This window comes from Aspergillus fijiensis, assembly GCF_003184825.1.
Source record: "Aspergillus fijiensis CBS 313.89 unplaced genomic scaffold BO72scaffold_77, whole genome shotgun sequence".
NCBI lineage: Eukaryota > Fungi > Ascomycota > Eurotiomycetes > Eurotiales > Aspergillaceae > Aspergillus > Aspergillus fijiensis.
This window is the reverse complement of record NW_024469053.1, coordinates 34,089-59,364: the sequence shown is the minus strand read 5'-3', so window position 1 is coordinate 59,364 and position 25,276 is coordinate 34,089. Positions and strand designations below refer to the sequence as shown.

Here is a 25,276-nt window from a genome sequence, read left to right as displayed (position 1 = left end):
TTACAAACAAAATACTTTTCTAGCCCTCCCATACAGGCTTTGCACATCACTAGAAAATAGACAATTAAGTAGTTGCTGTAAGATATGGCAGCATCGAAACAAATGTAGCTTGCGTGTTCGCCATCAAAAGCTTCGTTTTGGGCGGGGGAGAAGAAACAGATAGGGGATATTATGCGGATAGACCTCAACGCCAGCTTATGCAGGCCAGAGGTGAGTGTGAATCGGCTAACGGTACAGACCTTGTGTAGCGATGGTGGGTGCTGGTTGCGAGAAGCTCAGCGTAGAGGCTTGTCCAGGGCAGGCGTCGCATACCTGGAGCTATCCAGTCCTCTCGAGGGAGTCCGAGATGCTGGTGACCTGTTCTCTGAAACTCTTGGGGCGTGTATAGATCTCTGTAGTGCAGGGGAGGCTGAGATCGCGTCCGTCTGCGAAAGAAGTGGAGATGTCAAGTTCGGTTTGACGGGAGTAGACGCGAGAGTCATTTGACCGAATCGCCCTTTAAATTCTGGGACCTTCACATCCTCCAAGACGGAAGCTGACAGCAAGTGCCAACATAAGCGATACTGCCCGGGATTCGAAAGACAAGAAGGAATAAGAACTTACCGTTGCCAGGCCGGTTTCCAGACCTCCCGGGAAGTAGATGGTTGCCGTACAAATGACGGACAGCCTTAGTGATACAAGACTCCTGACGCTCCTGTTCAGTGGTCACTGATTCAGCTGTGCTGCTTACTGGAGGGTAAACCTTGCTTGGCTCAAATGGCGGCGCAGTGCCCTTGAGACGTGTCTGGAAAACAGAACGGTGGGTCTGTGACTTATGTGCAAGGGGTGTCAAAGGGTCTTCTACACCCAAGGCTGCATTGAATGTCACTTTAGCCGTTAGCGCCGAGACCGTCTCAGGCGACATATGAGCATGAGCTTTATGGTTTCCTTGGCATGTATGACAATGTTGATAACCGGGCTCAGGTTCGGATTTGAGCTCGGAGCTGAACTCTTCTCTTCCTCTCTCGAACATTTCATTGGAATATTGGCGCCCTGCTTCTGATACAGAGAAAAATTTCAGTTCTTTGCGAAGCTCTTCGACTTTGCGCTCAACCACCTGCTTGTCCTCATCGGTCATAGACTCGGCGTTGGCCATAATTTGACTAAGAAAAGCTCGTGTGGTTTCCGTAAAGTTAGTCGGTGTTGACGAAGCTTCACTAGAGGTCGAGTCTCTTTGAGTAGTATACCGTGTAATGCCCTGCCGAAATACCAATCCCTCCAGATCTTGACAGGAGGGACTCATTACAGTTGTAGCGGCCGGACCCTGTTCAGCCGAATCATCCTCGGGTGACGGAGAACCATCAAGATCAAGAAGCTCCCCACAAGCCACCGCCGGAGGTGCTTTCTCCTCGCTTCCTTCGGCCACAAGGTTCTCGAGTGGTTTGGCCTTCTTGGGCGTGACTGGGACATCTGAATTTGGCTTGAAAGTTGACTCGCTAGGAGGTAATTTGACGACCACCTTGTTCACTGGAATTGCCTCCATTGCAGTGCCTCGCTTCTCTGGAACCCGATTGGCTTTGTTAACCGGTTGACATGGAGGCTTGCCATAAGCCTTGGTTGCTGGCTTCTTAGACAGAGGCCCCTCATCCCGCAGTAATGGCGCAGTTGAGGGTTTGGACAACTGCGAGTTCAGAGTCGGGCGTGTTTGTGCAGCAGCCTGTGATTGCACAGAAGTGTTGTTGGACCTCAGTGCGTGCTCCTTGCTCAGATTGGAAGCAACGGGAGCAGTTTTCATTGTCACTGTGACAGGATGCACAGTATCCTTGGGTGGTGTCTGGTTCGCCTTCAGCGTCGCAGTCGACTGTGTCTGTCTTGTATTCTTCATGGCGTCAGAAGCTGGAACCAGTTTCTGAGGATTGCTCTGATTTGTGGTGATCGTGGAAGAAGGTGTCCTTTTGCTTGAATCTCTCGATATGTCGGATTCCGAAAGTGATGGCTTTCTGAGAAGAGGTTGACTCGACTCGTTGTATGTCGCAGACGGAGGCTTTTGAGCAAGAGCTCGAGGCGCTTGGGCTTGAGGAGGAAGCGACTTTTCGAGAGGTCTTTGACCCAGGGCTCTAGTCACGGTGGGAGGCCTTTGGCTTGGGCCATGATCTACTGCAAGAGCAGGTTGCGTGGAGCGAGATGGGACTTGACCTGGTATTTCCTTTGCAGGAGGCGATTGGCTTGGTCTCGAACTATTACCGTTAGACATTTCTAGTGCAACAGTGGAGTTTATGCAAGCAGTCTTCACGTTGACTAGACCCTGAACAGCAGCCATAAAATCTTCAGGGGGACTGATTTTCGAGGAATAGTCAACCCTGGAGACAGGAGTCAGATGGTTTTTGAGGCAACAAAAAGGTAGCTTACATGGGTCTTCGAACTTTGGTTAGTGGGTTAGGGATCGGCTTTCGAGCACCTAGAGAAAGCAAATAAGCAATGAAGACGGGTTTGGATACGAGTAGACCTCACGAGTCTGCTTCTGATCTACTTTGAAAGCATGATTGCCAGATTTCGAGACACCTCCTTGACCGAGAACCCTATCATCAATGTCTCGTGCGTTAGTTTTTGATGGTAATATGGCTTTTGGTGAGTTGACTTACTTCGATACACTTGGCTTCCCCTGACGACCTCGAGTCCCTGCTACGCCTCCACCACGCCCACGATTCATACCTCCCCTGATTGGAGCAAAGTCATGTGGCTTCGAATGTAACAAAGCAGCGAGCCCAAGACGATGAGTCTGGCCATCAAGAAGACTATCGAGATTCTCAAGGTCTCCAGTATCACCTATTGTCTTGTGGATATCTTTGAATTTGAATTAGCGAAGAACCAGAAACCCAATAGAAAGCAGGTCGGGCGAGGAGCACTGGAGGATGCACTTACTCGACCAATCCGCGAGTTGGGCCTTGTTCTTCTGCGCCATGAGCTGGGCTTTCGTTCCAGGTTGGTTGGACTCTCTGCTTGCTTCTATGGTGTTCAACCCCACATTCAGCACTCGTCGTGGGCCATCTTTGGTTGAAATGAATTCTCGTCTGGCCGTGCCGAGGTCGTCCTGAGTGGAGGCGAGTTATGTTAGTAGCTGCGGGCGATCGAACGAAAGACGGAGGAACAGGTCGTTGGAAACACACGACCTACCATTTGGAGCCTCTTCAGGCGTTCAGCTGCATTCTGATCCATGATTTCCAGATGGCTATGATCCCCAGGATTGGCTTCAGAGAGAGACGAAGAGATAATGTGAGAATGCTGGGTGTCAGGAAAAGAGAAGCAAGGTAGCGACAGTTGACAAAAGGATAGATTTGAGGACGATTTCAGGTGTTTAAAACACACTAGAACCAGCTAAGCCAATGTGCAGCAGTAGTTGACGAAGTAGAAATGAAGAGGTGCAAAGGAAGAGCATGAGACCTGCACTTCATACATTCAACTCTACCGGGTCCGGGAAACAGAGCCAGTCCCTCTTTTTGAAAGTAGAATGAATGATGAAGTAACGAGAAGGGTAAAATTGGAACACATGCAAAAACAGATGATGAAGAGGACAGTGGTGGGGTCAGGAGGCAGGGAGCAGGAACAGGGAGTGGAAACTGTTAACTGCGTTACCATGCAAACGCGCACAACATCGCAGATACAACCTAGCAAATGACATTGACACCAAAACCTAGACCTTGTAGTGCGCTGCCTCATCTGTCCCTCTCATTGCCTCCACTGATATTGATCATGAATCAAAGACTGCTTCTAGGAGAAAATCAGTATCTGAAGGATGATAGTATACTGAAAGACCATATTGTCCCTACACAAAATCTAGGTATCTGTGTTGCTCCCAGAGGAGAGTTTGCTTCACTTGAGTCCATGGAGCTCCTTTTCAGAGCCCCTGAACAGCATGATTCACCTTGTTAATACACTTCTCTATGTACATAATTTGTGAATGAGGGATTGAATAAAGTCTATCAGTTATACGACACCAGTAAAGCAGAAGCAAGGTTGCAAGATCTAATTGCTCTTACAGTACCTTGCCTAGGCAGCACAGGTACTTGCACCACCTTCATCTATAAATGTGGTTGAGTTAATTAGCAGGATGCATGCTGTTAGTCGGGTGAGCAGTGAACGTACTACTTATCATTTTCGCAACAGCTTGAAGCAGACTGACTGCCATCACGACTACCCCGAAAACGATGCATAGATAGGCTGGTATCTTAGCCTTCTGAGAGGCATTGCTAAGCTTTATGTAGCATAAGGGAGGGAAAATATAGGCCAGGGCCGCTGCGCTCGTGGCGCCGATCAACTCAAAGACTGCCCCCAAGTCACAAGTGATCAGAGCCATAGCAACCGCAGTAACAACAAGCGCAGAGGTAAAGATCAAGTGCCGATTCATGTTGAAAGGTTCGTCGGGGAAGTAATAGGTTGTCATGACTGATCGACATACGAATGCCTCCAGCGGAAGAGTTGTGAGCATGTTCAAGCCGAAGCATCTAGCAAAAGTCAGCCCAGCGATGTCTCAGTACATTAAGGCGAGAAGACTTTACAGTCGTGCTATATTGATCAGAATGTTGTCTGATGGGAAATTGTTGAGTACATTGCCTTGGGTCTGCGAGCCAAAGAATAGAAACCCGGAAACACCCATGGCGAGGCAGGTCAGAAGGGAGACTGCTGTAGAGTAATGTGTCACTTTCGCGAAGCGGTCTAGTGTCGGCTTTTTTAATGAGCCATAGATAAGGAGGCTGTTATGGTCTTCCAAGCTATTAGTCCCAGTGTAATGTGGCCTGAATGACATAACCTACGGCAGACAAATGCTGTGGACTGTTAGTACAGTTATATGATCTGGATCTGGAACGCGATCGTACCGAATGATATCACCCCAACAGCCTGGAAAAAGCCTGAATTGACAAACAGTAGACTTTTTACATCGCCGCGCGACTCGGAGGGCACTCTAAAGCCCTGGGTGATCACAGCAACCACGATGACGACCATGCTGACCAAGGCCAGTGCGGACGCTTTTGCTAACTATGAACTTGTGAGTCTCAGAGTGCTGCAAAAGCATTACATGTCGAACCTTAGCAATGTCCCGGTACAAAGACAGCGGATATGAGATTCCTAGGACCAGGAGCACGATGATGGCCCGTCTGTCGGTCAAGAGCCACAAGAATGACATATCTCGTAGCGAAGGAAACAAGGCTCCCAGGACATGCGGTATTGTATCCCCAACAATGATGCAGAACGCGATCATACCACCAAAAGCGAAAGCCCACTGCGCAACTGAGATTGCGATAAGTCCGCTTCTGCCAAAGCAATGCTGCATGGTCGCCTGGAACGAATCTGCCCCGCTCAACTTTGAGTTGACCACTATAAGTCGAATGGTCCAGTCTACTGCGATTGTGAGTCCGACGAGCAGCACCAACCCCATCACCAATCCTGCCTGGCGAAGTGCGTAAGGTTGTCCAATTATGCCTGCCCCAATGATGCTGTTGGCCATATTCATGAAAGCCATGCGCATCCCGCTCCTTGGACGAGCACTTTCCAGGTGTTCTTCCGGGAAGAATTCATCGGACGTTGCGAGCGTGACACTGGGGGCTTCGATATCCGTCAACAAAGGGACCATCTGGCGCCGCCGGCCGTCGCCGTGGCCATAGTCTTCTTCCTCGAGCCATGAGATATCGTCTGAATCGCGAGGGTGATGTTCCGAGCGACGCTCTTCGTCCGTTTCTTCCTCCAGGTCGAAGCGAACGCGGTTCATGGTACGAGGGGTGCGTCGTTGTCCTTCTGGGACCGGCTGAGATATAGAGGAGTGATGCGGCTGCTGTCCGCTGCTGCTGCGGGTCGCGCTGGCGGGATTCGCATGGTTTGTAGTTTCGTGGTCCTCGACGGGTGACAGAAGGGGCTGGGAATCCAGCCCATTGGGGCTATCTTTGTCCGCCAGGAAATGATCTTCACCTTCATCCCTGGGCATCGCTGATTGTTGGACTCCTGAATTCGAGATTCCTCGATGCGGAGGATGTCTAGGGGCCAGATAATCAAACCCCCCAGGCACGTGATACTCTTATCGATAAGCAGCTCGAAAATAAATGTCAACAAGCAACGTAGCTGGGCATTGAGGGACTGTCAGTTGTGTACAAGTATTATTGCCCAACTTCGGTCAATCTTGCGCAGTAATATTTGACGACTGGAGTTTTGAAACTTGGAAATACTCGCTTGAACGGTGCTCACGTGGCACAAAAGGAGTTCTTACCTCCCTCTAGTTGTATAGTCTCGATTCACTTATCGTATTGGTGCCTCGGCAGCCAAGTCTATGATGTAAGACGAAGCACTGGAATAAAGCTATCAATTATCTTTCAATGTCGATTCTGGACGAGGGCGCAAAGTAGAATACAGAGCGTGTGGGCTAATAGCTTCAGATACAAGCAATAGATATGCACTTCTTGACAGTCGGGTGTTGCTGTGTTGAGGCACTCACATATTTTGCCAGTGTTTGCTTCATTTAGCACCGGGCATCTATCCTCGTCAAACCATCGACCATGTATCTGCTTGAATATAGGCACTTTTCCCCACTAATTCAGTTCATGTCAGACGATCCAAAATGGAAGCAACAATAGACCTAGGCAGAGCCGATTTCCATTCCTCAGACTCAACTTTGACTCTCACAATGAATGCCTCCATATTCATACAATCCCGCAGAAGACCCCAAATTGCCGCACGCGACATGCATCTCATACATCTAATGACCATGAGAAGGGCTTGGGTGGCTGAAGCACCAGAGATCAAACTGAACATATCCATCAATGCTCATAACGTATCCAATGTCACCGTCTCCACTTTTGTGCCAGTTGTGGGGGAGATGCTCTGCAATGCAAAGGTAATCACAGTAACATACTCCTCACAAGATGAGTCTAAAAATGTTGCTAACACAATTCTGGCTCTCAGCTCTGGAAAGAGTTAGGCTTGGCTATCATGTACAAAAGCTGCGAATATTTCGATCACAAAACCCCTCCGAGCTTTCAATTAGCCTTCGGAATTGGAAGATCGCTCATACAACCTGCTGTCTTGCCAACAGTGAGCCGCAGAGTTCCAAAGGCTGTGCAGGCATCAGGGAAGCCCATCCCTCCGCCATACATCGAGACTTTTAGTATATCTACAGTCAACATAAGTCTAGCTTTCATGCCCACAGATCCCGAAGTGCAGCCACATCCTCCCGCGCTGATCATGGTGAGTCTCGGAGAAATGGCATGGAAAGCACCGGGTCCTGAGTTTGAAGAACTGATGCTAGAATCTACTACCTTGCAGTCTTCAGAGCTCGACAAAAGGGACATTCCCGAATTCTCTGATACCAGAGATTTCACAGAAGAGCTTGCAGATATGGATAATAGCCCGGATAGCACCATGCTCTCAAGCCCTCCCACAGAACCAGCAGCTGGAAGCTGCAACGCCAACCACCAAGCGTTACATCACCTACTTCGTGCCGGATTGAGCTACCTGTTGATTGGCAACAGTCATGAGCAAGGACAGACAGAGCCGGATCCAGAGACGGCACAATTGCAAAGTCTTCCAAGAATGGCGCCGTCAGTCTTTAGCCCTGGGTACAGTGAAGTAATCTGCTTTCCTGAGGTACTCATAGTATCTGGGTTACTAATCATGTTGCAGGCAATGAGCCAACGTTCGCTGCTTATCACATCGCTCGTCAAGTCCCTGACATCCATGTTGAAGCGACCCATGAATCATTCTTTGCGACAAATTGTCAGCAGTATGAAGGTCGCATACGTACCGGACAGTCTTCCATTGACGGCAGTAGATGCGGGAAACATTCTCCAGGCGGCATTCTGGACTCTTGCTCAAAAACAACTCTACAAGGCAGAAGCCTCACACAAGCTGAGCCGATTGGACGAGATCAATCCTACAGACTTGGACGAAGCATATGCTCATGAATCTCCTCTAATAACTGGTTCGACGGAAGAGGTCCCGAACTGTTTCAACCACGCTGCTACCGAGAAAGTCGACATGGCTTCTGAGGACTACTTAGGCACTGAGGACTATTTCGAGCTTGATTGCACATCCCAGACAAACTCTCTCTTATCAGTTGATGAGAACTGTACATGTTCTGTCAATGAGAGGCTGTGGGATACCACAGAAAGAGGTTCAATGGAGCTAGCCATTGCGAGCCAATTGCCTTGTCCAGGTTCTCCAGCACTCATATCCGACATTGAGGATTTCGAAGAAGATGATGACATGATGTATAAGATTCTATGATCACAACTCAAATAGTGAACTTGAACGCCATTGAGAATCACTCATAGAATGGTATAGTATGGCATATGTTTGCCAGCAGCTCAAAAAAACAATCAAAGACACTGAAATGACTGTTAGAAAGCTACTCAGAACGACTAGCTTAGATATGTTCGCTTAAAACTGTCAATCAATGTGGATTATTCTCTACATTAGTGTACTATGTCCTACAATTTGTTCTTCTCAGGTCTATTGTCTTTCTACGATTCGCTTCTCTTGATCTCAGGCTAGAATTTCTGACACATCCCTGCCATGCACCCATCCACAATATCAAAATCACATGGGTAACTAAATGATGACTGGGTATATCGTGCATCCAACCCTTCCAGAAGCAGTCAAATTGATGGAGCCTCTAGACATCGCGGAGCGCTGCGGAGTTTGAGTGGCTTTCGCTCTGGGTACACAAGCCTTTCATTGATGGCCAGTGTTCTAATCAAAAGAGTAGATTTTGATGCAGAACGAGAGGCGACAAGAGCTAGGTGGTGTGATTCATCAGCCGGTTTCATGGCCAAGATTGCAACGACATTGACCTAGCTGAAAACCTTGCGTTGTCAGACCACCGACTACTGCGATGACCAGGCACACCACAGATGACAGAAAAGAACGGCGTGAGTTTCATCGACATAGGATTATCAAGTCACGTATATTTTGCCCAGAGAGGGTAGAAGCCGACTCGAGGATGAGGCCTGATCCTTGGCATTCTCTTCAGATAATGCCTTCGGCAGACTGGCAGACTGCCACATTTTCACGCCAGAGATCTGTACCAGGCTAGAGAGCTGGGAGGCGTCAAACGCCATGATGAATTTCTGATCCAGCGGCCTTGACTTGGGGAACGAATATGTCTGATACTCAGCCAGCACATCTTCAATGCGCCAACCTTGAATCTTGCGGAAGCAGGCGACCACACAGCCGGTCCGATGCTGCAGCAATTTCGATTAGCCAAGCTCGTATAACACCCTGGATAAGCCTTACTTTTCCCTTGTTGCAATGGACAAGAACAGGGTGATTGGCCTTGTTGAGCAAGACTTCCAATACCTGACAGATAACGTAGTCTGGAGACTTGACTGCAGGATCCTTGTTGGGTTCGACAAGGATACGGATGTGCGCGATCCCCATTTCCTTGAAGAAGCTCATGTGCTCTGGCGTATAAGGCTCGTCTACAAAAGTGCTGAGGGGTGGTGAGCAGGGATCAGACACACGAATGGCCCACATACACTATAGTCCGAAGGCCAAGCTTTTTGAGCGCAGAGAAGCTCCACGGTTGCGGGAAAGCAGATCGATAGACACCTTTAACAACCTCTCCAAAATTCTCAGGGAACTCTGACGGCATGAACTCATTTCCCATCGAGGATGCCCTGCGGCGCACTGATTCTGTGGAGGTTAGTGCAACTTGAACAATACGGATAGGAGTGTGAACATGATCGATGTTCCCACAGAAAAGACAAACAACCTACCACAAACGCTCTGGAGAGAGCTGTTGGAGCTTTGAGCCGTTAACGGAGACGTCATTGTGTTAGATTGCCAGTTCCCTGTCGCCGTCTGGCTCGAAGTCCTAACAAACGAATGGATAAGAGAGCTCAGGGGGCACTATGAACCGATAGAATGCCAATGAAAAGCTGAATTTTGGGGAGAGAGAGAGATAGACGGATCCAATGCACCACGAAAGAAGGATTCTCATGCAAGATCTGACTAAACAGCGACAGCGCGAGATCTGCTAAGAGAGAGGTTGGTGATAGACTCGAAAGGGTCTAACCCACAAGCTTCAAGCCAACATGATTTTAGAAAAAGAAGACATGGTGACCAATATGAGGGACCGGGTTTAGACGGGTCAGAAGGTGAGGTCTGGAGAGTCGAGGTTGTTGTTCTTGAGAGAGTTGGAGAGAAGAAGACTACAATCACGTAGAAAGGTAAACAAGGAAAGAGACAAGAGCAAGGGTGGTGGTGGTGGTGCGACTACAGGTACAGTACAGGGCGGTGAGCCAGGAAAAACCAAAATGTCATCAGAAAATAAGCCGACGTAAATCATACCAAGCAACTTTCTAGAAGGCAAAGCACATGTGGCGAGCCACCAAGTGCTGTGCAGTGAATGTAGAATGACTAGTTGAGGTTTGAGGGGCAAGGAATTAAGAAAGGTATGTTAGCCTCACTTCCAAGTTGCCTGTTCCTCCGGGCACATACTGTATGGAAGAATGACATGCTGCCTCAGATCTATCATGCCACACCTCAAGAGAGGTTCGACAATAGTTAGCTAGCTAATTAAAGACCCGCTGGGCTGATCTAGTATTTCGTCAGACAGCTCTGACTGGTGTTGAATCATCAGGCAAGGACCGTGGTTCGCAGTGGTAGTGGTCCGAACACCACCGATCCAAGGTTCCAGGATGAGGCAACAAAGAATTAGGAACGGTACTCTTATCGACACAGGTCAAGTAGCTTTCATTGATAATATTCTCGTGCAAACTGCCTCGTCTCTTCTATATCTAAGGATCTAGTATTCATAATTTGCGGGACGGTGTTCTCCCCCGGATTGGGCAACGACCGGGAAAGATATCATGAACAGAATTTATGGTGTATCGACACCAAGCCCAAACATCCGGATTGAGTTGTTCCATGCACTGCTCATTGAATCAATATTCCATGTCACATCGGAAACCGAGAAGAGGGTAATAGAAAGAGAATGGACTTACGCTTCACAAACTTCCTCGACAGTGATGCCTTTTACTTTGGCGATGACATGCGCAACGTGGGCGATTGCTGCAGGCTCATTGCGACCCTTCACCATAAGTCCCTTTTGCCATTTCTCCTTTTTCACAGCCTTGGGAAGCGGAGGGGCTCCTTCGAGATACTTCGCAGATGCATGAGAGGGACGGATTTCACACTGAACAGTTAATGTCAATCAAAGGTTTGAGAAATCCTAGGTAAAACACATACCCAAGGACCATCAGTCTCAATCTGAAGCCGTTCAAGTGGCAGGGCCTTGACTACTTCCAGGTTCTCCTCCGTTTTCAGACTGCAGCCGTTAACACCGACATCGAGACCTAGGGCAACCATTCGATTCATCTCGTCAAGTGTTCCAGTAAAACTGTGCACGAGGCCTTTCTTCGGAAGCTTCTCAAGGCGGGGCGCCAGAAGACGTTCGAAATCTTCGCTGGCAGCTCTGGAATGGAGAAAGAGAGGGAGTTGCACCTCCACCGCCAGATCCAATTGAGCTTCGAAATATTTCAGCTGGGGCTCCTTTGCGCTCAAGGAAAGCCGATCGTAATCTAGACCAAACTCCCCAAACGCAACAGCTTGGCCTGATGCTTTGGCCTCGAACACTAGCGTTCTAAGCTCATCTAGCATTTTTGCAGGTCCGCCAGGATGTTTATCAAAGAGCTTCGCCTGACACGGGTGAATTCCAACCGTAGCATAGCAGAACCCCGCTGCAGAGGACGTCAGGTTGCATACAGATGAAAGTATATTGGGAAGGACATACGATACTTCTGTGCAATCTCAATAGCCCGCCGCGACTCCTCCAAGTCGGAGCCTGTCACCATAAATTTCTCGCAACCCACATCCTGAGCTCGCTGGACAATGTCATCCATGTCGTTGTCATGAACTTGCTTTCCATGGTAATTACCCATGAAGACAGGGTCACTGAGATTGATTCCGATCTAGCGTGGCCATCAGCGAGTGAACTATATACAAGGATATTCTTGCATATTCGCAATGAGTTTACCAACATCAACATATCGGATAGGTTTGCTTGAGTCGCCCATGTTTGCTGAAGTCGAGGACCTGTTGAATTCGAATTTTCTTCTCTTCAATGCACAAGAGCTAGAAATGGTATGCAGATTTGTGAGTGATCCACCAGAAGCTGCTGCATTGGAGTAAGTCTCACGGCTCCGTCTTAAGGTCCTGGGACAGATCGGGAATGAGTCAGACCTAGACCACATGTGTGCAGCAAGGCCATCATCCCGAGTCAGGACTGGGACATACCTGATTTGCTATAAATATTTCGGTGCGGCTGGTAGAGACGTGGTCGCCAACAATCTATAGCGGTCGCGGTGCTAGCTCCTATTGCCCCGAGGCTCCACAGATTTTTACTGATTCCAGATAATCTGAACAGATTGTCTACACCAAGAGCATGCATCAGAGGATTCAGCACCCTGCTCTTTGTTACAGCCACAGATGCTCTGGTATGGTCAGCAGCGACTCGGCGGTTCAAATTGAGGTATCAGGGACTTGTGTGCCTGAATTATTTTGGCCGGTAAGCCTCTCTAGGTAGACGAGGAACCGGGTTAAGCGTCGATGCCTCAGGCAAGAGAAAATCGTCTAACCAGTCACGTGGCATATCATGCTTTGTCCCTGCCTTGACCTCAACATTTCAATACTACGAGTATGGCAGCAAAATATGAGTCACAGTATGCTATCATATGATACGTAATTATCAAAGTAGCCAGGGGGATGCCATGGTTCAACCCTTGTCCAGGGCAAAGGGTCAAGTCTCGTCATAGCTGGGAACTCGAAGCCATCTGTCGACCTACACCTCAATCCAGTATAATTGGACCAAATGACAGCCCTTGGAGAGAAAATTTATTCTTGCTAACCACCACTCAATTACCCATCATCCTTGGTCCCTAGAATCGTCAAATCATGAGAAACGTCCTGAATGCTGACGTAGTTTTTGGCCTGAGGGCTCTACCAAAGAGCGGAAAGATCTCCGCATGCCGGAGCAACTCTCCCTCGGCGATGCTCCGTGTACTCCGTGGTTGTTCGTCGGCCCTGAATCTATATGTACAACTGTACAACAGATGAACAACGTACATTGCGACACAGTGCAGACATTGTCGCTCCTCATGAGAGTTACCCCCTCAATGCTTAAGAGGCACGATAAGTCATGATCGTTCTAGCTTGACGCTGAACTTAGCTGATAGTGCAGACGGTAGGAACAGATTGACAAAACGTGGCTGATCATTCCTTCTCGGCTTTTGCTATGCGGTTTCCCATGCGGCTAAGGTTACTCCGCATTGATGTTACCCCGAGCCATGCAGACTGGTCGATCTGGGGATATATTACTACTGATGGAGTCCCTTCCCTGGATGTTTGTCTTCGGTTGCCCTTGAGGAACTTAAATTGCAAAACTTGAGTTGCAATCATATTGGAACGCAACACAGTGGCAGATACAACCACCAAGCACTTCTCCCTGGTAATTGGCGCCCGGATATCCAAAATCTCATCTTGCGTGTTTCTGTCTGGCCTTGCTTGACAGTGAGAAGAAAATGGCGGTCAAGAAGCTCTTGTCTACAGAGCAGATCTCTCAGCACAGTTCACCCGATGACTGCTGGATTGTTGTGGATAATCAAGTATGGGACATGACAGATTTCTTAGAAGAGCATCCAGGAGGCCCAACAGGTAAGTGATGTCCAGAATTGCTGGAATGCTCTGAGAACATCCCGTAAATGACCGTTCCAACTCTACAGTTATCCTGAAGCACGCGGGTCATGATGCTACCAAAGCATACTCAGAGGTGCATGCCTCGAATTTAATCAAGACGAAGCTGTCAGCAGAGAGGCATATGGGTGTTCTAGATGAGGCCACGATTAACGATGAATGGCTGAAGCCACCACCTACTGCAAGCCCGCAGATGGTTCTCCAAAATGAAAAGCCACCGTTGCACACCTTGATCAACTCCCATGATTTCGAAGTGGTGGCATCTTCAACGGCCAGCAAAAAGACCTGGGCGTTCTATTCCAGCGCCTCGACTGACCTGATAACGCGAAACGCCAACAAATCGTGCTTTGACCGCATCTGGCTTCGGCCACGAGTACTGAGGAATGTGCGGTCTGTCAACACGAGAACCAAGTTCCTTGGACTTGAGACGAGCCTCCCACTATTTGTTAGTCCGGCGGCCATGGCCAAGCTCATTCACCCAGACGGAGAGCTTGCCATTGCGAGGGCCTGCGAGAGCAAAAAGGTCTTTCAGGGAGTAAGTCACTCCAATCCTTACCATTTCGTGGCTGGCTTCTAACGAGATTGGCTGTAGGTGTCTAACAACTCATCGTATACTCTCGAGGAGATTCAAGAGGCTGCGCCATCAACGCCCCTTTTCTTCCAACTATACGTTAACCGCGACCGGGAGAAGTCAGCTTCGCTTCTCCATCAATGCTCCGCCAATCCGAACGTCAAGGGCATCTTTGTGACCGTCGACGCTGCCTGGCCCGGTAAAAGGGAGGCGGATGAGCGTGTCAAGGCGGACGAGGATCTAACCGTTCCCATGGCACCTTCGAAAGCGAAGAATGACAAGAAGGGCGGCGGTCTCGGTCGTGTCATGGCCGGTTTCATTGATCCAGGTCTGACGTGGGAGGACTTGGCATGGGTGCGGCAGCACACTCACCTGCCCGTGTGTCTGAAAGGCGTCATGTCTGCCGATGATGCTATTCTGGCCATGGAGGCCGGCCTTGATGGGATTCTTCTGAGCAATCACGGAGGCCGGAACTTGGACACCAGCCCACCGTCCATCATCACTCTACTCGAACTCCACAAGCGGTGTCCGGAGATCTTCGACAAGATGGAAATCTACGTTGACAGTGGCATTCGTCGCGGAACGGATATTCTCAAGGCGATCTGTCTGGGAGCAACCGCCGTGGGCATGGGGCGGAGCATGCTCTTCGCCGCTAATTATGGCCAGGACGGCGTTGAGCATTTGATTGATAGTAAGTCTCGGTTGCTGCTTTACTGAATATGTGGCCCGGATGCTAATCTCATTATCTGCAGTCATGAAGGATGAGCTCGAGACAGCAATGCGCAACGTTGGAATTACTAGCCTGGATGAAGCAGGCCCACATCTCGTCAATACAGCAGACATCGACCATCTCGTCCCCAATTCTGCCTCCCACCCGTATGCACGTAAAGTTGCAAAAGGGCGGCGCTCGAGACTATGAAGCCACATTTAGGTCGAGTATGGTGCGGTCAGTGTCTTCTCGTTTTATCGGTTCGGTGACGGTTTCCTGTGAGGCAATAAGAGCCACTGTGATAATATCTCTCATGCGTTGACGGTCCAAATCCCTACTAGCTACAATATATCTGATTAAACCCATTTTGCCCTCAGCTAAGGTGTTTCATTCGAGGTTTCTACACCGTTCAGCAAGCCTCTCATATGGATCAACATAAGCCACTCCAAGAGCCCGAGCTAACATGGCACTTGCTATCTTTGTACCTCAGTTTCAAGGATTGCGCTACTAGAAACCTTGAAGACCACGCGCATCTCGCAATAATATAGCTTAGGAGAATCATGCCGACGTTCATGAGTAATATGTCAACATGGCTCGAAGCTATTTACCTTCGAACCAAGTCAGTTCATTCCTGCTCAGCCACCCAGGCGACAACAAGACCACCACCATCACCACCACCAAGCGGCCAAGACAATTGCCCTAAGCAGCCGTTCCCATGCCCAAATTCCCTAATAAGTATAACAGACTAGAGGTCTCATGAAAGACCTCGATTCTTACCGGAAGCGCGCCCGACATTCTCTCAAGGAATCCGCACAACAGCTCTTCCATCGATCTCCGAGCGTCCCAACCGATCCAGGACGTCATCAATGTCATCCAATTCATATGTCTCAATATGCGCCTTCACATCTTCCGCTACAGCCAGCTCCATCAACTCATCCATTTCCTTCGCAGTGCCAGCCGAGTTGCCGACAATCGTGAGCCCTAGCCGCAATTTCAAAGATCAGCCGCTGCGTAGGCTTTTTTCTCTCCACAGGAACTCCCGGAAACACCTCCCTCCCTTACCTTTAACAATCATGTCAAATGGGGTCGCTGGGAGTCGAAACGGTGCGTTCGGGATACCCACACACACCAATACCCCCAGCCTCCGAAGCAGGCTCATACTTTGAATGTAGGCCTGCTCGCTGTTGGCGGTGCAGATCACGGCGTGCGCACCTAGGCCTGACGTCAAGGCTTTGACGCGGTGCTCGATGTCGTCGGTCTTGTAGTCGAGGAAACTGGTGGCTCCGAGGGAGAGGCAGAGCTGTCTCTTATTTTCACCGCTAGATGAAGGGGGGGTTTCGTGTCAGCGGGCTTCGTTAGGGCAGTCATGTTCTTTGGGCAACGAAGGGCTTGTGCATGGCATGGGGCAGAGGCATTTTACCTATCGATCGCGATAACTTTGAGCCCCTTTTTGACGGCGATCTGAATACCCCTATTGTGGCAACGGTTCAGCCAACGGTACCTGTGCTCCGGGTGTAGCACGGTGATAGAGCTTACATGTGGCCCAATCCGCCGCCTGCGCCGGGGATCACGATCCAGTCTCCCGGTCGAGTCTTCGTCTTCATTATCGAAGAGTACATGGCAATTCCAGCTAACAGGCCATGAGAGAATTGTCGATGACACATACCACAGAAGGACAGAGGCAAGAGAGACAGACATACCGCACAACAGGGGAGCAGCGACGTCTGGCTCCAGGCTCGGAGGGATGATGGTGACATGATTTGCAGGGCTGACAATGTATTCTGACCTCGCACATCGCTCCGGTCAGCTTCACCGCACACGTGTGGATTAGATTGGAGTTCGTCGGTTACTCACGTTGAAAAGTCCCCGGGATATTCTTGGTCGTGGCATCAGCTTTAGACACATCGTCTCCAACCAGACACAATAGTGGATAACTCAACCTACCGCTCCAGCGTTCTTTTGGTATGGACACGCCGTGTTGTTGATGGCGCATATCTCGCACTCCAAGCAGGTGCTGTACAGCCAGCTGTAGACACCGTTCAATCGTCGTTAGATCTCGTCCAAATTGTAGACATACTGAAGGAAGGGCCAATGTGCGAACCGTATCCCTACTCTCTTTCCTAGCCAGACTTGCTCGTCAAGCCCACTGCCCACTATGCCAGATGCCAGTCAGCGGGCTGACTAGATTGACCAGAAGCACTGATGCCATTGGAAAGGAAGTCAAATACCTACCTTTGACCACCTTCCCCACGCCTTCATGGCCCGCCACGTCGGTTAACATGGGCGTCTCCCCGCGCACACTGTGTACATCCGAGTGACATACCCCGGAGTATTCCAGCTTAACAAGAATCTGTCCCTCCGTCGGTGATGGCACGGGGTGATCGTGTCGGATTTGAAGGCGCGCGGTAGGGGATGCCCCGGTTGCGGGGATGAGGGCTGCGGTTTGGCTTGATGGGATGCTCATCGTATCGGATCCGTGGCGGTTTACCTTGTATGATATCTCTTCTCAAAAGTATGAGGAGCTAGTGGTAGGCTGCAAGGGAGATGTCAATTTGTGAATAAATTATAGATGGGTCATTGCGGGGTATCTCGAATATATAGATTCGGGGTTTCGATGGTTAGTGCGGGGAAGAGAGGAGCTTATCGGACAATGGAATATGTGGTATATAGCAGAGGCCCTATGCGCTATTCACAGATTTTCCAGTCTTGATTCTCAGACTTGGTCGGCTAATCTGATTAAGATTGTATTGTAGGTTGGTTATCTATGTATCGCTGTGATAATCAGCGTCACCGATAGGAGCTAAGATAAGAAGATATCTTGGTAGATTCCCACTGTGTGGAGGTGTGCCGAGGAGGGATCCGTATGAAAAATAATATGGACTGCTCTAAGAAGTTGGGCTGTGCCTACAAGTTCAAGGGCACTGGGCCTAAGCCTTGAAGAGGTATAGAAGGGGATAGTGATCTGGCTTGTTTTCTCAAAGACTTGGATATGCAACTTCGACGAAGAGCCACTTTATACTAACAATGGAACCGCAAAACATATCGATAGAGTCAGTATATAACTGTGCAGCAAGTAGACAGACGAACATTGGCTGGTCCTAAGTTCGACTGCTCTAGCTCAAACATCTCACTCAGTAGCACTATTTCCTTACAGCCAAGCCAACGAGGATCATGGTAGAATGAATTAAGGTATTATGCAAGGTATAACACATTTCGGAATCAAAAAGGTATAATGTATAAACGACAGCCCTGCCTCGAAAGAGAACAATGTTGAAAAAGGCGCACAGGCGACGAAAGAAGCTCCTAAACAAAGCTGGCGCGTCCACGTTTCTTTGTGGTTTTCCATCCGAGTTTCGAAGGTGTATCAAAAGCAAATCTATGGCATGACTGATATCGCAGCATCAGGTTTATGCGTTCTCCGACTGGAGTGTTTGCTAGGAGGCGAGGATGGTTAGTAAGTCCGAACAAAGATAAATACCAGCAACGTCACTTACAACCAGCCAGTCCATGCCCTCATTCAGACCTTTGCCATCAATAGCAGAGCATGCGACAATGCTCCAATTTCTGTCCCGCAGTTCGCCCAACTTCAGAGCCTCAGAGATCTCGCCGGCCCCCTTGGCGCCCGGCTGGTCCTGCTTGTTGGCAAACACCAAAAGGGCCGCATCACGAAGCTCCTCCTCGTTGAGCATCGCCGCCAGCTCATCCGCAGCCGTGCCGAGTCGTTCAATATCTGTTGAGTCGATGACGAATATGACCGCAGCGGTGTTGGCATAGTAGCATCGCCAGTATGGACGGATGGATGTTTGACCTCCGAGGTCCTGTAAGAGGCAAGGAAGTCAGCCGAGAGGAACCCTCATCGCAATAGTCTTTTGGGACCAAGGAAAATCGCAGTCGCCAAAAGTTGTTGTACTCACCCAAACATTGAAGTTCAGGTTTCCGTACGTCACCGATTCGACGTTAAATCCGATCGTGGGTATCGTCGTGACCACTTCACCAATCTAGAAGACTCCCGTAAGATTCCGCGACATGTATCTCATGATCATTCCAGGGCGCACCTTCAGTCGGTAAAGAAGAGTTGTTTTTCCAGCATTGTCCTAAGTAAGCGAAACCATTAGCCGCGGGAGGGGGTGATAGCTACAAACGGTAGCGTGACGTCGAAAGAACATACGAGTCCAAGGATCAAGATGCGGATTTCTTTCTTTGCCCAAACGAAGGACCAGAGACGTGAAAGCGAACCTCCCATCGCGGCAAAATTTGAATAAGCTGATCGTGGGCTCTGAGGGGAGGGAAAGTGGAAGGCGTGAGACGGAGGTTGTCTTGTCTGTCTGTCTATTGTCTTTGCGGCGGGATCAGGGCGTTGGAGCGGTGGCGGAGATGCGGGCGGACACAAACACAACGATCAAGTGGTCCAAACAACTGCACCGACCAAGAACTAAGTATGGTGTGCAAGGACCAATTCGGAAGAAGTGGACGAATATGTCTTTGAAGAAATAACAGATATGGCCAAAACCTACCGCAACAGCTCAATGAGCGAGGACCAAGAGCTGACTAAATGGTGGTGACCGTCATTGGCTTGCGGTCTCCTGCCGATCGGGCTGGCCCGAGCTCACTCAATGGAGAGTGTGTGTACTGTAACTACTGTGTAGGTAGGTTAGTATCGTTCGTTCTCCGGATTCCCTTACCAGTTTATCGCTGGGTCGGTCGTTCGTTCATCGCTCAATCCCCTCACAACCTCCCTTCCCTGCCTTCCCTGCCAACTCTTTAATTGTCGCAACTTGATTTCCCTCCAATAGAGTGGGAAGTTGAAAACAGACGAATGGGTCTCTCATAACCACGATAATTTCAATCCCACCATCTCAAGACGAATTTCCCGTCTTTTAACCTACATCGCATCGCCGATTGCACAATCAGCCTTTCAATATGGTTGGGAAGAAATCGGGCAAGGCTCTCCTTCGGGATGAGGGTATGATCTCCAGTGCTATCCGACTCAACTGCCATCGTCTGATTGATTGAGAACAGGTCTCGAGAGAACCGACAACAATATGGAGCTGTCAAGCTGGCCGCAAATACCACCAATCAACCAGAAAAACTACTATACGTACGCTATCGCCTCCACCGCTATCAGTTCAGATTACCTTTCTTTACCTGACTGCCTATTATCATCTACACAGTGATTATCTCAAGCGCGATGATCAGTACCTTGCATTTCGACTGCAGAACGAGGAGGCGCGGAATCGAATGGCGAAGACAGCTAAAGACCGGGACCGTGCGCTGGCTATGGCCAAGGCGAATGACCTAGGACTACCAGAAGCAGAGGCAGAAGGCGACGGTGATACCAATATGGAAGACGCCGAGGAGACGACTGCCGAGACGGCGGGCTCCAAGGTGATCGTGGTCCACGTCGGAAGCCAGAACCTACGTATCGGACTAGCTAGCGACGCTTTGCCAAAGACCATACCCATGGTGATTGCGCGAAAATCGCCATCCAACGAAGCCGAAGATCACGAAGAGCCATGTCCAAAGCGGCTGAAGATGGACGATGGATCGGACTTGGAACCCGAAAAGATGTTCGGTCCTGAGGTTTGTCTCCAGCTTTCTTCTCACGACAGATTACGTTGCTGATTATCGCGCTCTGGTAATAGTTCGCTTCCCAGTACACGACATTGTCGGCAGAACTGAAAGCCCATATGCGACAAAACAAGCGTCGGACATTGCCAAACTCAAAAGAAATGGTCATCAACTACAATCGGAGGACAGTACCGGAAACCATTTCAGAGCACAATGATCCTATGCGGGTTGAATGGACCGAGCTCTCAGATCCTGCACCTGAGTACATTGTGGGACAAGCGGCTTTAAGGATACCCGATGCATCCAAGCCCCGGTATAAACTCTACTGGCCAATAAAGCATGGCTGGTGCAACGAGACAGACTACGACAACAAGAGACTCTTATTTTTGGACATTTCGCTCATCCTCGAGGACGCGATCAAATCGCAACTAGGACTCACGAGCAAGAAGGACTGGCTTCAGTACTCATGTGTCTTTGTCATCCCAGACTTATACGAGAAGTCATACGTCACCCAAGTTCTGGAAATACTCATGCGAGAATTCGCCTTTGCTCGCAGCTGCTTCATTCAAGAGAGCTTGGCGGCCACGTTTGGTGCAGGGTTCACATCTGCCTGTGTGGTTGACATTGGTGCTCAGAAAACATCAATCTGCTGCGTGGAAGAAGGCATGTGCATCGAAAACTCGCGAGTGAACCTGAAGTACGGTGGTCTCGATGTGACCGAGACATTTGTCAAGATGATGCTTTACGACCACTTCCCCTATGCCGAGATCAACCTTTGGCACAGATATGACTTCTTGTTGGCCGAAGAGCTGAAGAAGAATGTTTGTACAATGAACGAGGCAAGTGTATCCGTGCAGGTCTACGATTTCCACCTTCGAGTCGCCGGCCAAGACACCCGGAAATACACATTCAAAGCCTACGATGGGATTCACCTGGCGCCCATGGGCTACTTCCAGCCATTCATATTCAACCACGAGGAGAAGCTCAAGGGCAGGAGAAAACTCATTGCTCGCTCAGTTGATATTTACGATGGACAGCCCAACGACCCTACATCGGCGGCTCAGTCCGAGATTCTAACTGCTCTTGCCCCTCCTATCAACCATGGCCAGGTAAATGGCGATGCCCAATCGAATACATTGGAGGTGCAGGCTACACCGAGTCGATCCCAACAATTCAATGCTCTCAGCCGTGTGCAGGAGCTGGACGCCACACCCCGATCGTCTGTTGCCGGATCGCCGGCACCGGAGACGCTGGGTACACCACTTCCCGGCGGGGCTACGCCTGTGCCTGCTGGCCAGGGCCAGAGCGCATTGCCTAACCGTCCGCCCACTGTTGAGGAACGCGATGACATCCTACCAAACTTCCCGCTGGACAGTGCAATTTTAACTTCTATTGCGCATGCGGCTCGTTCCGACGAACGTAAGATGCGAGATTTCCTTGGTGGTATTATGGTCGTGGGAGGCGGAAGCTTGATCAATGGCTTTCACTCATATCTTGAAGAGCGTCTCCAGAACCTTCGACCAGGATTTGCCAAGGAGATCATGATCGGCACTCCTCCCCGGGATCTCGACCCGCAGGTCGTTGTCTGGAAAGGCGCAAGCGTCTTTGGAAAACTGAGTGGAACCAATGATAGCTGGATAGGGCAGCTGGAATATGATCGCTTGGGACATAGGTTGATGGCGTACAAGTGCATGTGGTCTTACTGATTTTCGCATGATGCCTTGGTGGCCTTTTGGCATTTTGCTTCATTGAATAATGGTCGGTGTTGGTGGGTATCGGATTACCTATGATACAGGTTATAGTCGCTCTATTATATCCTTGGTTGATATGTATTATTTCGAGTTGTTCAATGTTTTCAGAAAGGGTTTCTCCGTCTCATTATCATGCTATTTTCACTCTTCAATCTCCCGCAATCGAACTTGTGTAGTAGACTGATATACATTGACCATTCGCTTGCGGAGAAACCACTTTCCGAGACGTTTGCATTTCACGAGTAGTAGGCGGTCAAAGAGTGCAGAATGTCTCCAACTCAGACAGGTGAGTCTGTCCTGAATCCTCTAGTCCTAGCCTGTAGTGCACGCATGTCCTCAAAACTTCCTTTAATTATACCTTAGATGCATACTCGTTCGAATTTGGCTTCAGCTTTAAGAACGTGACCGGAACCCCGAAACCGGTTCTCAAGCTTGAAAATTCTTGGAGGGCTTAAAACCCCGGCCACCTAGGTAAGTCAAACATGCGACCACCAATGATGAGAGCGCCTGTGAACTGAGACGCCCGACTCAAGAGATCAAGTATCTCTATCCAAGCTTAGCAACAACCTATACTAGACGATAGCAGATATCCTCAACGCTCACAAGACACAATGCCGAAATCAAAGGACAGCAGCTCCTCGGGGGGCTTTCACCAAGAGTACATCGCATCTCTTCGCTATCGCAATGACCTACCTCCGCCGGACATGCCTCCGAAGTTCATGGAGATACCTCATGAGGGCCTCCAACGATATTTGACCCCGGGTTTCACGGCCAATCTGGCTCGTCGCGAGGAGCCTAACATCGATGTTGACGCCGAGGGTGGTATGCCGCTCGACTTAGTCGGTATTCCCGGCCTGCATCTGGGCGATGAGAGTGGTGCGTTTGTCAATCCTGTGCGCATAAGGTCTTTGGAGCAATTGCTGACAGCAGTCAACGTGTAGCGATCATGGCTCCCGAGAACCCTGAACCCCTTGACCCTGCCGATCTCGCACTTCTCATGACACCGGAACAGCTGAAGAACCCTGCCCCGAAAAACACCAACGTCAGTTTTCTCCGTCGCACACAATACATTTCTGCCGGGATTCGTGCACCGGATAGCCCCAAGGTCACGACAGTCAGAACAAAGTCGCGTTCCCTCGATAAAGGCCGGTCACAGGATGACCCTATCTATATCAAGAAGTACCTCCAGAAAGGGTTCGACATCGCGTACCCCAATAGCAAGCATGTTGGCGAAGATACGGCGAGCAGCATCAAGGGTCACACTGCGACGAAGCTCGAACTCGATGCATGGGCTCATCCAGTGCATCCTGACAATCCTAAATTGAAGCCGGTCGGGTTCTTCCCTCTCCTTCCTGATCTACAAGGATTCCCTGATCCAGGAGGCTTCGTTCAATTCAAGTTCGATAAAACACCCATCCAGGAGATATCAAACAAGAGAGACAAGCGCATGGATGTGGCAATTCTACATCCGTCTGCACCAGAGGAGCGCATATGCGAGGAGCACGCGACCAAGGCCGCTCTGCACAAGTCAAATCCTGATTTGTATCCTGACCCCGGTCCCATTCCCTGGGACTACGATCTGTTCTTACCCGAGAAGAAAGAGATGGCCAAGAGCGTTTCTGCAAGTCTGCAGTTGACCAACCCGGACCGTAATAGTGAAGAGCTGTACACTCATGACGGGCCTGACGGTACCAAATTTCACCGTTACGATCGTGCTCGTACATATGCTACCAGCGCTCAAACCCTCGGTGATAACCAGAAGCAGAGAGACATAGCCGTCACGCTTTTTGATCCTTCTGAGGTGCAAGGAGGCCAGCGCGATAGCTTGTCTGCGAGACAGATGGCCGCCTACTACTATCCCATTCTTGGAAAGACTCGCTTGAAGCCCGAGAGAGCCCGTACCATTGCGCAGGCGGGTCTCGCTCCTACGCGGCCCAAGACGAAAGAAGACCAAGTTGATCAAATGCAAGTTGTCATCCGCGATCCAGATGAGGCGGAGGCATACAAGCGGGCTCAACACAGACTTGCCATTGACCCGAAGTACTCGAAAAGTATGCCTCCCGCCCCGGAAGAACCCGAGCCGGAAGCCACCAAGGATGAGGACGAGTTCGATGCATCTGCTCACCGCGACGCAAGCGTTGAGCGGGAGCCAACTCCTCACGATGCAGATGACGACGATATGAGCGACGAGTAAACCAGGCAGCGCATCGCTCTTCTCCACCGCCATTCCTATTCACGTGGGGCAGTGGTATCCATGCCTATCATGCCCTGCTCCTTTTATTACTGGGTGTGCATTGCATTTGTTTACATACTCTCTCATTCGTATAATACAAGTCTTTTCTTCAGCTTCTTCACCAAACATTGCTGTCGTCCGCTACTTCAGATGTTCCCAACATGTACCAAGCAGATGCATGCACTCTGGACGGCTGAGACAGCCACGAAGTCATGGCAGCAAAAGGACAGGCGTTCCAAGGCGGTATGCGTGATCTTGGAGTTCTGAAACATAGCGAAAGTTCACTTCAGCTCGATTGGGTTCCTTATCTTGTGCTCAAATCTGCACTCACCTGCATTCCTCAACGCTAGACATTTAGTTTCTATTTGTGTTTCCAAGTTGGACGATGCTGGCGGATTGGACAAGCACACCTTGTATTATACCGTAAATATCTATTTCTAGTCAATTGAACATGGACATCTGACGTGCTGATCGCTAATCTATTGTCGATTACTATCAATCCTCGTAATAATACTACACACCGCCTTGTCGCCTGTCCCTCCGCATACAGGCCCGCATAATTCTGCTGCTTGAATTCACCCCACCGCCTCGTAAACCGTTCGTTGTCGGCTTGGCTTCGGCTGTCGCAAAGCCGGCTCAGTGTATCCCCTCCCTCCCGAATCGGGGCTCTTTTCTCTACTACTCAAGCCTACGATTGCTGCTCAATCTCGGCTCGCTTCACTTTCCCATCA

At 49.7% G+C, this 25,276-nt stretch overlaps 10 protein-coding genes across 10 annotated transcripts; 4 read left to right on the top strand and 6 right to left on the bottom strand.

Moving 5' to 3' along the window:
- Positions 1-77: 77 nt before the first annotated feature.
- BO72DRAFT_531961 (uncharacterized protein) lies at positions 78-3,195 on the bottom strand (the record flags this gene model as incomplete). Its single annotated transcript, XM_040950407.1, has 7 exons — positions 78-535; positions 604-2,339; positions 2,389-2,437; positions 2,491-2,558; positions 2,622-2,823; positions 2,902-3,070; positions 3,154-3,195. The coding sequence occupies 7 exons, from the start codon at positions 3,193-3,195 to the stop codon at positions 276-278; spliced, it is 2,526 nt and encodes an 841-aa protein (XP_040796368.1). The 3' UTR covers positions 78-275.
- A 652-nt stretch (positions 3,196-3,847) lies between these two features.
- Positions 3,848-5,971, bottom strand: BO72DRAFT_489834 (putative amino acid transporter). The gene is made up of 6 exons (XM_040948113.1): positions 5,063-5,971; positions 4,854-5,013; positions 4,791-4,802; positions 4,536-4,740; positions 4,123-4,481; positions 3,848-4,058 (listed from the first exon to the last, which is right to left on the bottom strand). Exons 1-6 carry the CDS (start codon positions 5,954-5,956, stop codon positions 4,027-4,029), a joined length of 1,662 nt encoding a protein of 553 aa, XP_040796367.1. The 5' UTR covers positions 5,957-5,971; the 3' UTR covers positions 3,848-4,026.
- Positions 5,972-6,516: 545 nt separating this feature from the next.
- Positions 6,517-8,247, top strand: BO72DRAFT_521031 (uncharacterized protein; the record flags this gene model as incomplete). The annotated part of the gene is made up of 4 exons (XM_040949732.1): positions 6,517-6,859; positions 6,928-7,209; positions 7,288-7,590; positions 7,645-8,247. Exons 1-4 carry the CDS (start codon positions 6,584-6,586, stop codon positions 8,245-8,247), a joined length of 1,464 nt encoding a protein of 487 aa, XP_040796366.1. The 5' UTR covers positions 6,517-6,583.
- A 386-nt stretch (positions 8,248-8,633) lies between these two features.
- Positions 8,634-9,451, bottom strand: yphA (tyrosine phosphatase family protein). Its single transcript, XM_040945810.1, has 3 exons — positions 9,256-9,451; positions 8,814-9,203; positions 8,634-8,758 (listed from the first exon to the last, which is right to left on the bottom strand). Exons 1-2 carry the CDS (start codon positions 9,397-9,399, stop codon positions 8,916-8,918), a joined length of 432 nt encoding a protein of 143 aa, XP_040796365.1. The 5' UTR covers positions 9,400-9,451; the 3' UTR covers positions 8,634-8,758; positions 8,814-8,915.
- A 1,304-nt stretch (positions 9,452-10,755) lies between these two features.
- BO72DRAFT_452768 (3'-5'-exodeoxyribonuclease) lies at positions 10,756-12,508 on the bottom strand. The gene is made up of 5 exons (XM_040945809.1): positions 12,259-12,508; positions 12,003-12,139; positions 11,756-11,933; positions 11,212-11,702; positions 10,756-11,158 (listed from the first exon to the last, which is right to left on the bottom strand). The coding sequence occupies exons 2-5, from the start codon at positions 12,036-12,038 to the stop codon at positions 10,964-10,966; spliced, it is 900 nt and encodes a 299-aa protein (XP_040796364.1). The 5' UTR covers positions 12,039-12,139; positions 12,259-12,508; the 3' UTR covers positions 10,756-10,963.
- Positions 12,509-13,249: 741 nt separating this feature from the next.
- Positions 13,250-15,531, top strand: BO72DRAFT_277541 (FMN-dependent alpha-hydroxy acid dehydrogenase). The gene is made up of 4 exons (XM_040940249.1): positions 13,250-13,674; positions 13,743-14,248; positions 14,306-14,975; positions 15,037-15,531. The coding sequence occupies exons 1-4, from the start codon at positions 13,542-13,544 to the stop codon at positions 15,201-15,203; spliced, it is 1,476 nt and encodes a 491-aa protein (XP_040796363.1). The 5' UTR covers positions 13,250-13,541; the 3' UTR covers positions 15,204-15,531.
- A 131-nt stretch (positions 15,532-15,662) lies between these two features.
- On the bottom strand, positions 15,663-17,672 carry BO72DRAFT_452764 (zinc-dependent alcohol dehydrogenase). Its single transcript, XM_040945808.1, has 9 exons — positions 17,226-17,672; positions 17,095-17,146; positions 16,938-17,019; positions 16,848-16,869; positions 16,694-16,774; positions 16,530-16,623; positions 16,414-16,464; positions 16,056-16,312; positions 15,663-15,974 (listed from the first exon to the last, which is right to left on the bottom strand). The coding sequence occupies exons 1-9, from the start codon at positions 17,455-17,457 to the stop codon at positions 15,793-15,795; spliced, it is 1,053 nt and encodes a 350-aa protein (XP_040796362.1). The 5' UTR covers positions 17,458-17,672; the 3' UTR covers positions 15,663-15,792.
- Positions 17,673-18,166: 494 nt separating this feature from the next.
- On the bottom strand, positions 18,167-19,612 carry BO72DRAFT_452762 (ADP-ribosylation factor family protein). The gene is made up of 5 exons (XM_040945807.1): positions 19,162-19,612; positions 19,049-19,087; positions 18,908-18,991; positions 18,488-18,811; positions 18,167-18,427 (listed from the first exon to the last, which is right to left on the bottom strand). Exons 1-5 carry the CDS (start codon positions 19,234-19,236, stop codon positions 18,401-18,403), a joined length of 549 nt encoding a protein of 182 aa, XP_040796361.1. The 5' UTR covers positions 19,237-19,612; the 3' UTR covers positions 18,167-18,400.
- On the top strand, positions 19,613-22,425 carry BO72DRAFT_452761 (putative chromatin remodeling complex subunit (Arp8)). Its single transcript, XM_040945806.1, has 4 exons — positions 19,613-19,956; positions 20,013-20,091; positions 20,165-20,573; positions 20,636-22,425. Exons 1-4 carry the CDS (start codon positions 19,914-19,916, stop codon positions 22,265-22,267), a joined length of 2,163 nt encoding a protein of 720 aa, XP_040796360.1. The 5' UTR covers positions 19,613-19,913; the 3' UTR covers positions 22,268-22,425.
- Positions 22,426-22,613: 188 nt separating this feature from the next.
- Positions 22,614-25,000, top strand: BO72DRAFT_414989 (uncharacterized protein). Its single transcript, XM_040942555.1, has 3 exons — positions 22,614-22,783; positions 22,846-23,188; positions 23,254-25,000. The coding sequence occupies exons 2-3, from the start codon at positions 22,924-22,926 to the stop codon at positions 24,504-24,506; spliced, it is 1,518 nt and encodes a 505-aa protein (XP_040796359.1). The 5' UTR covers positions 22,614-22,783; positions 22,846-22,923; the 3' UTR covers positions 24,507-25,000.
- Positions 25,001-25,276: the final 276 nt, after the last annotated feature.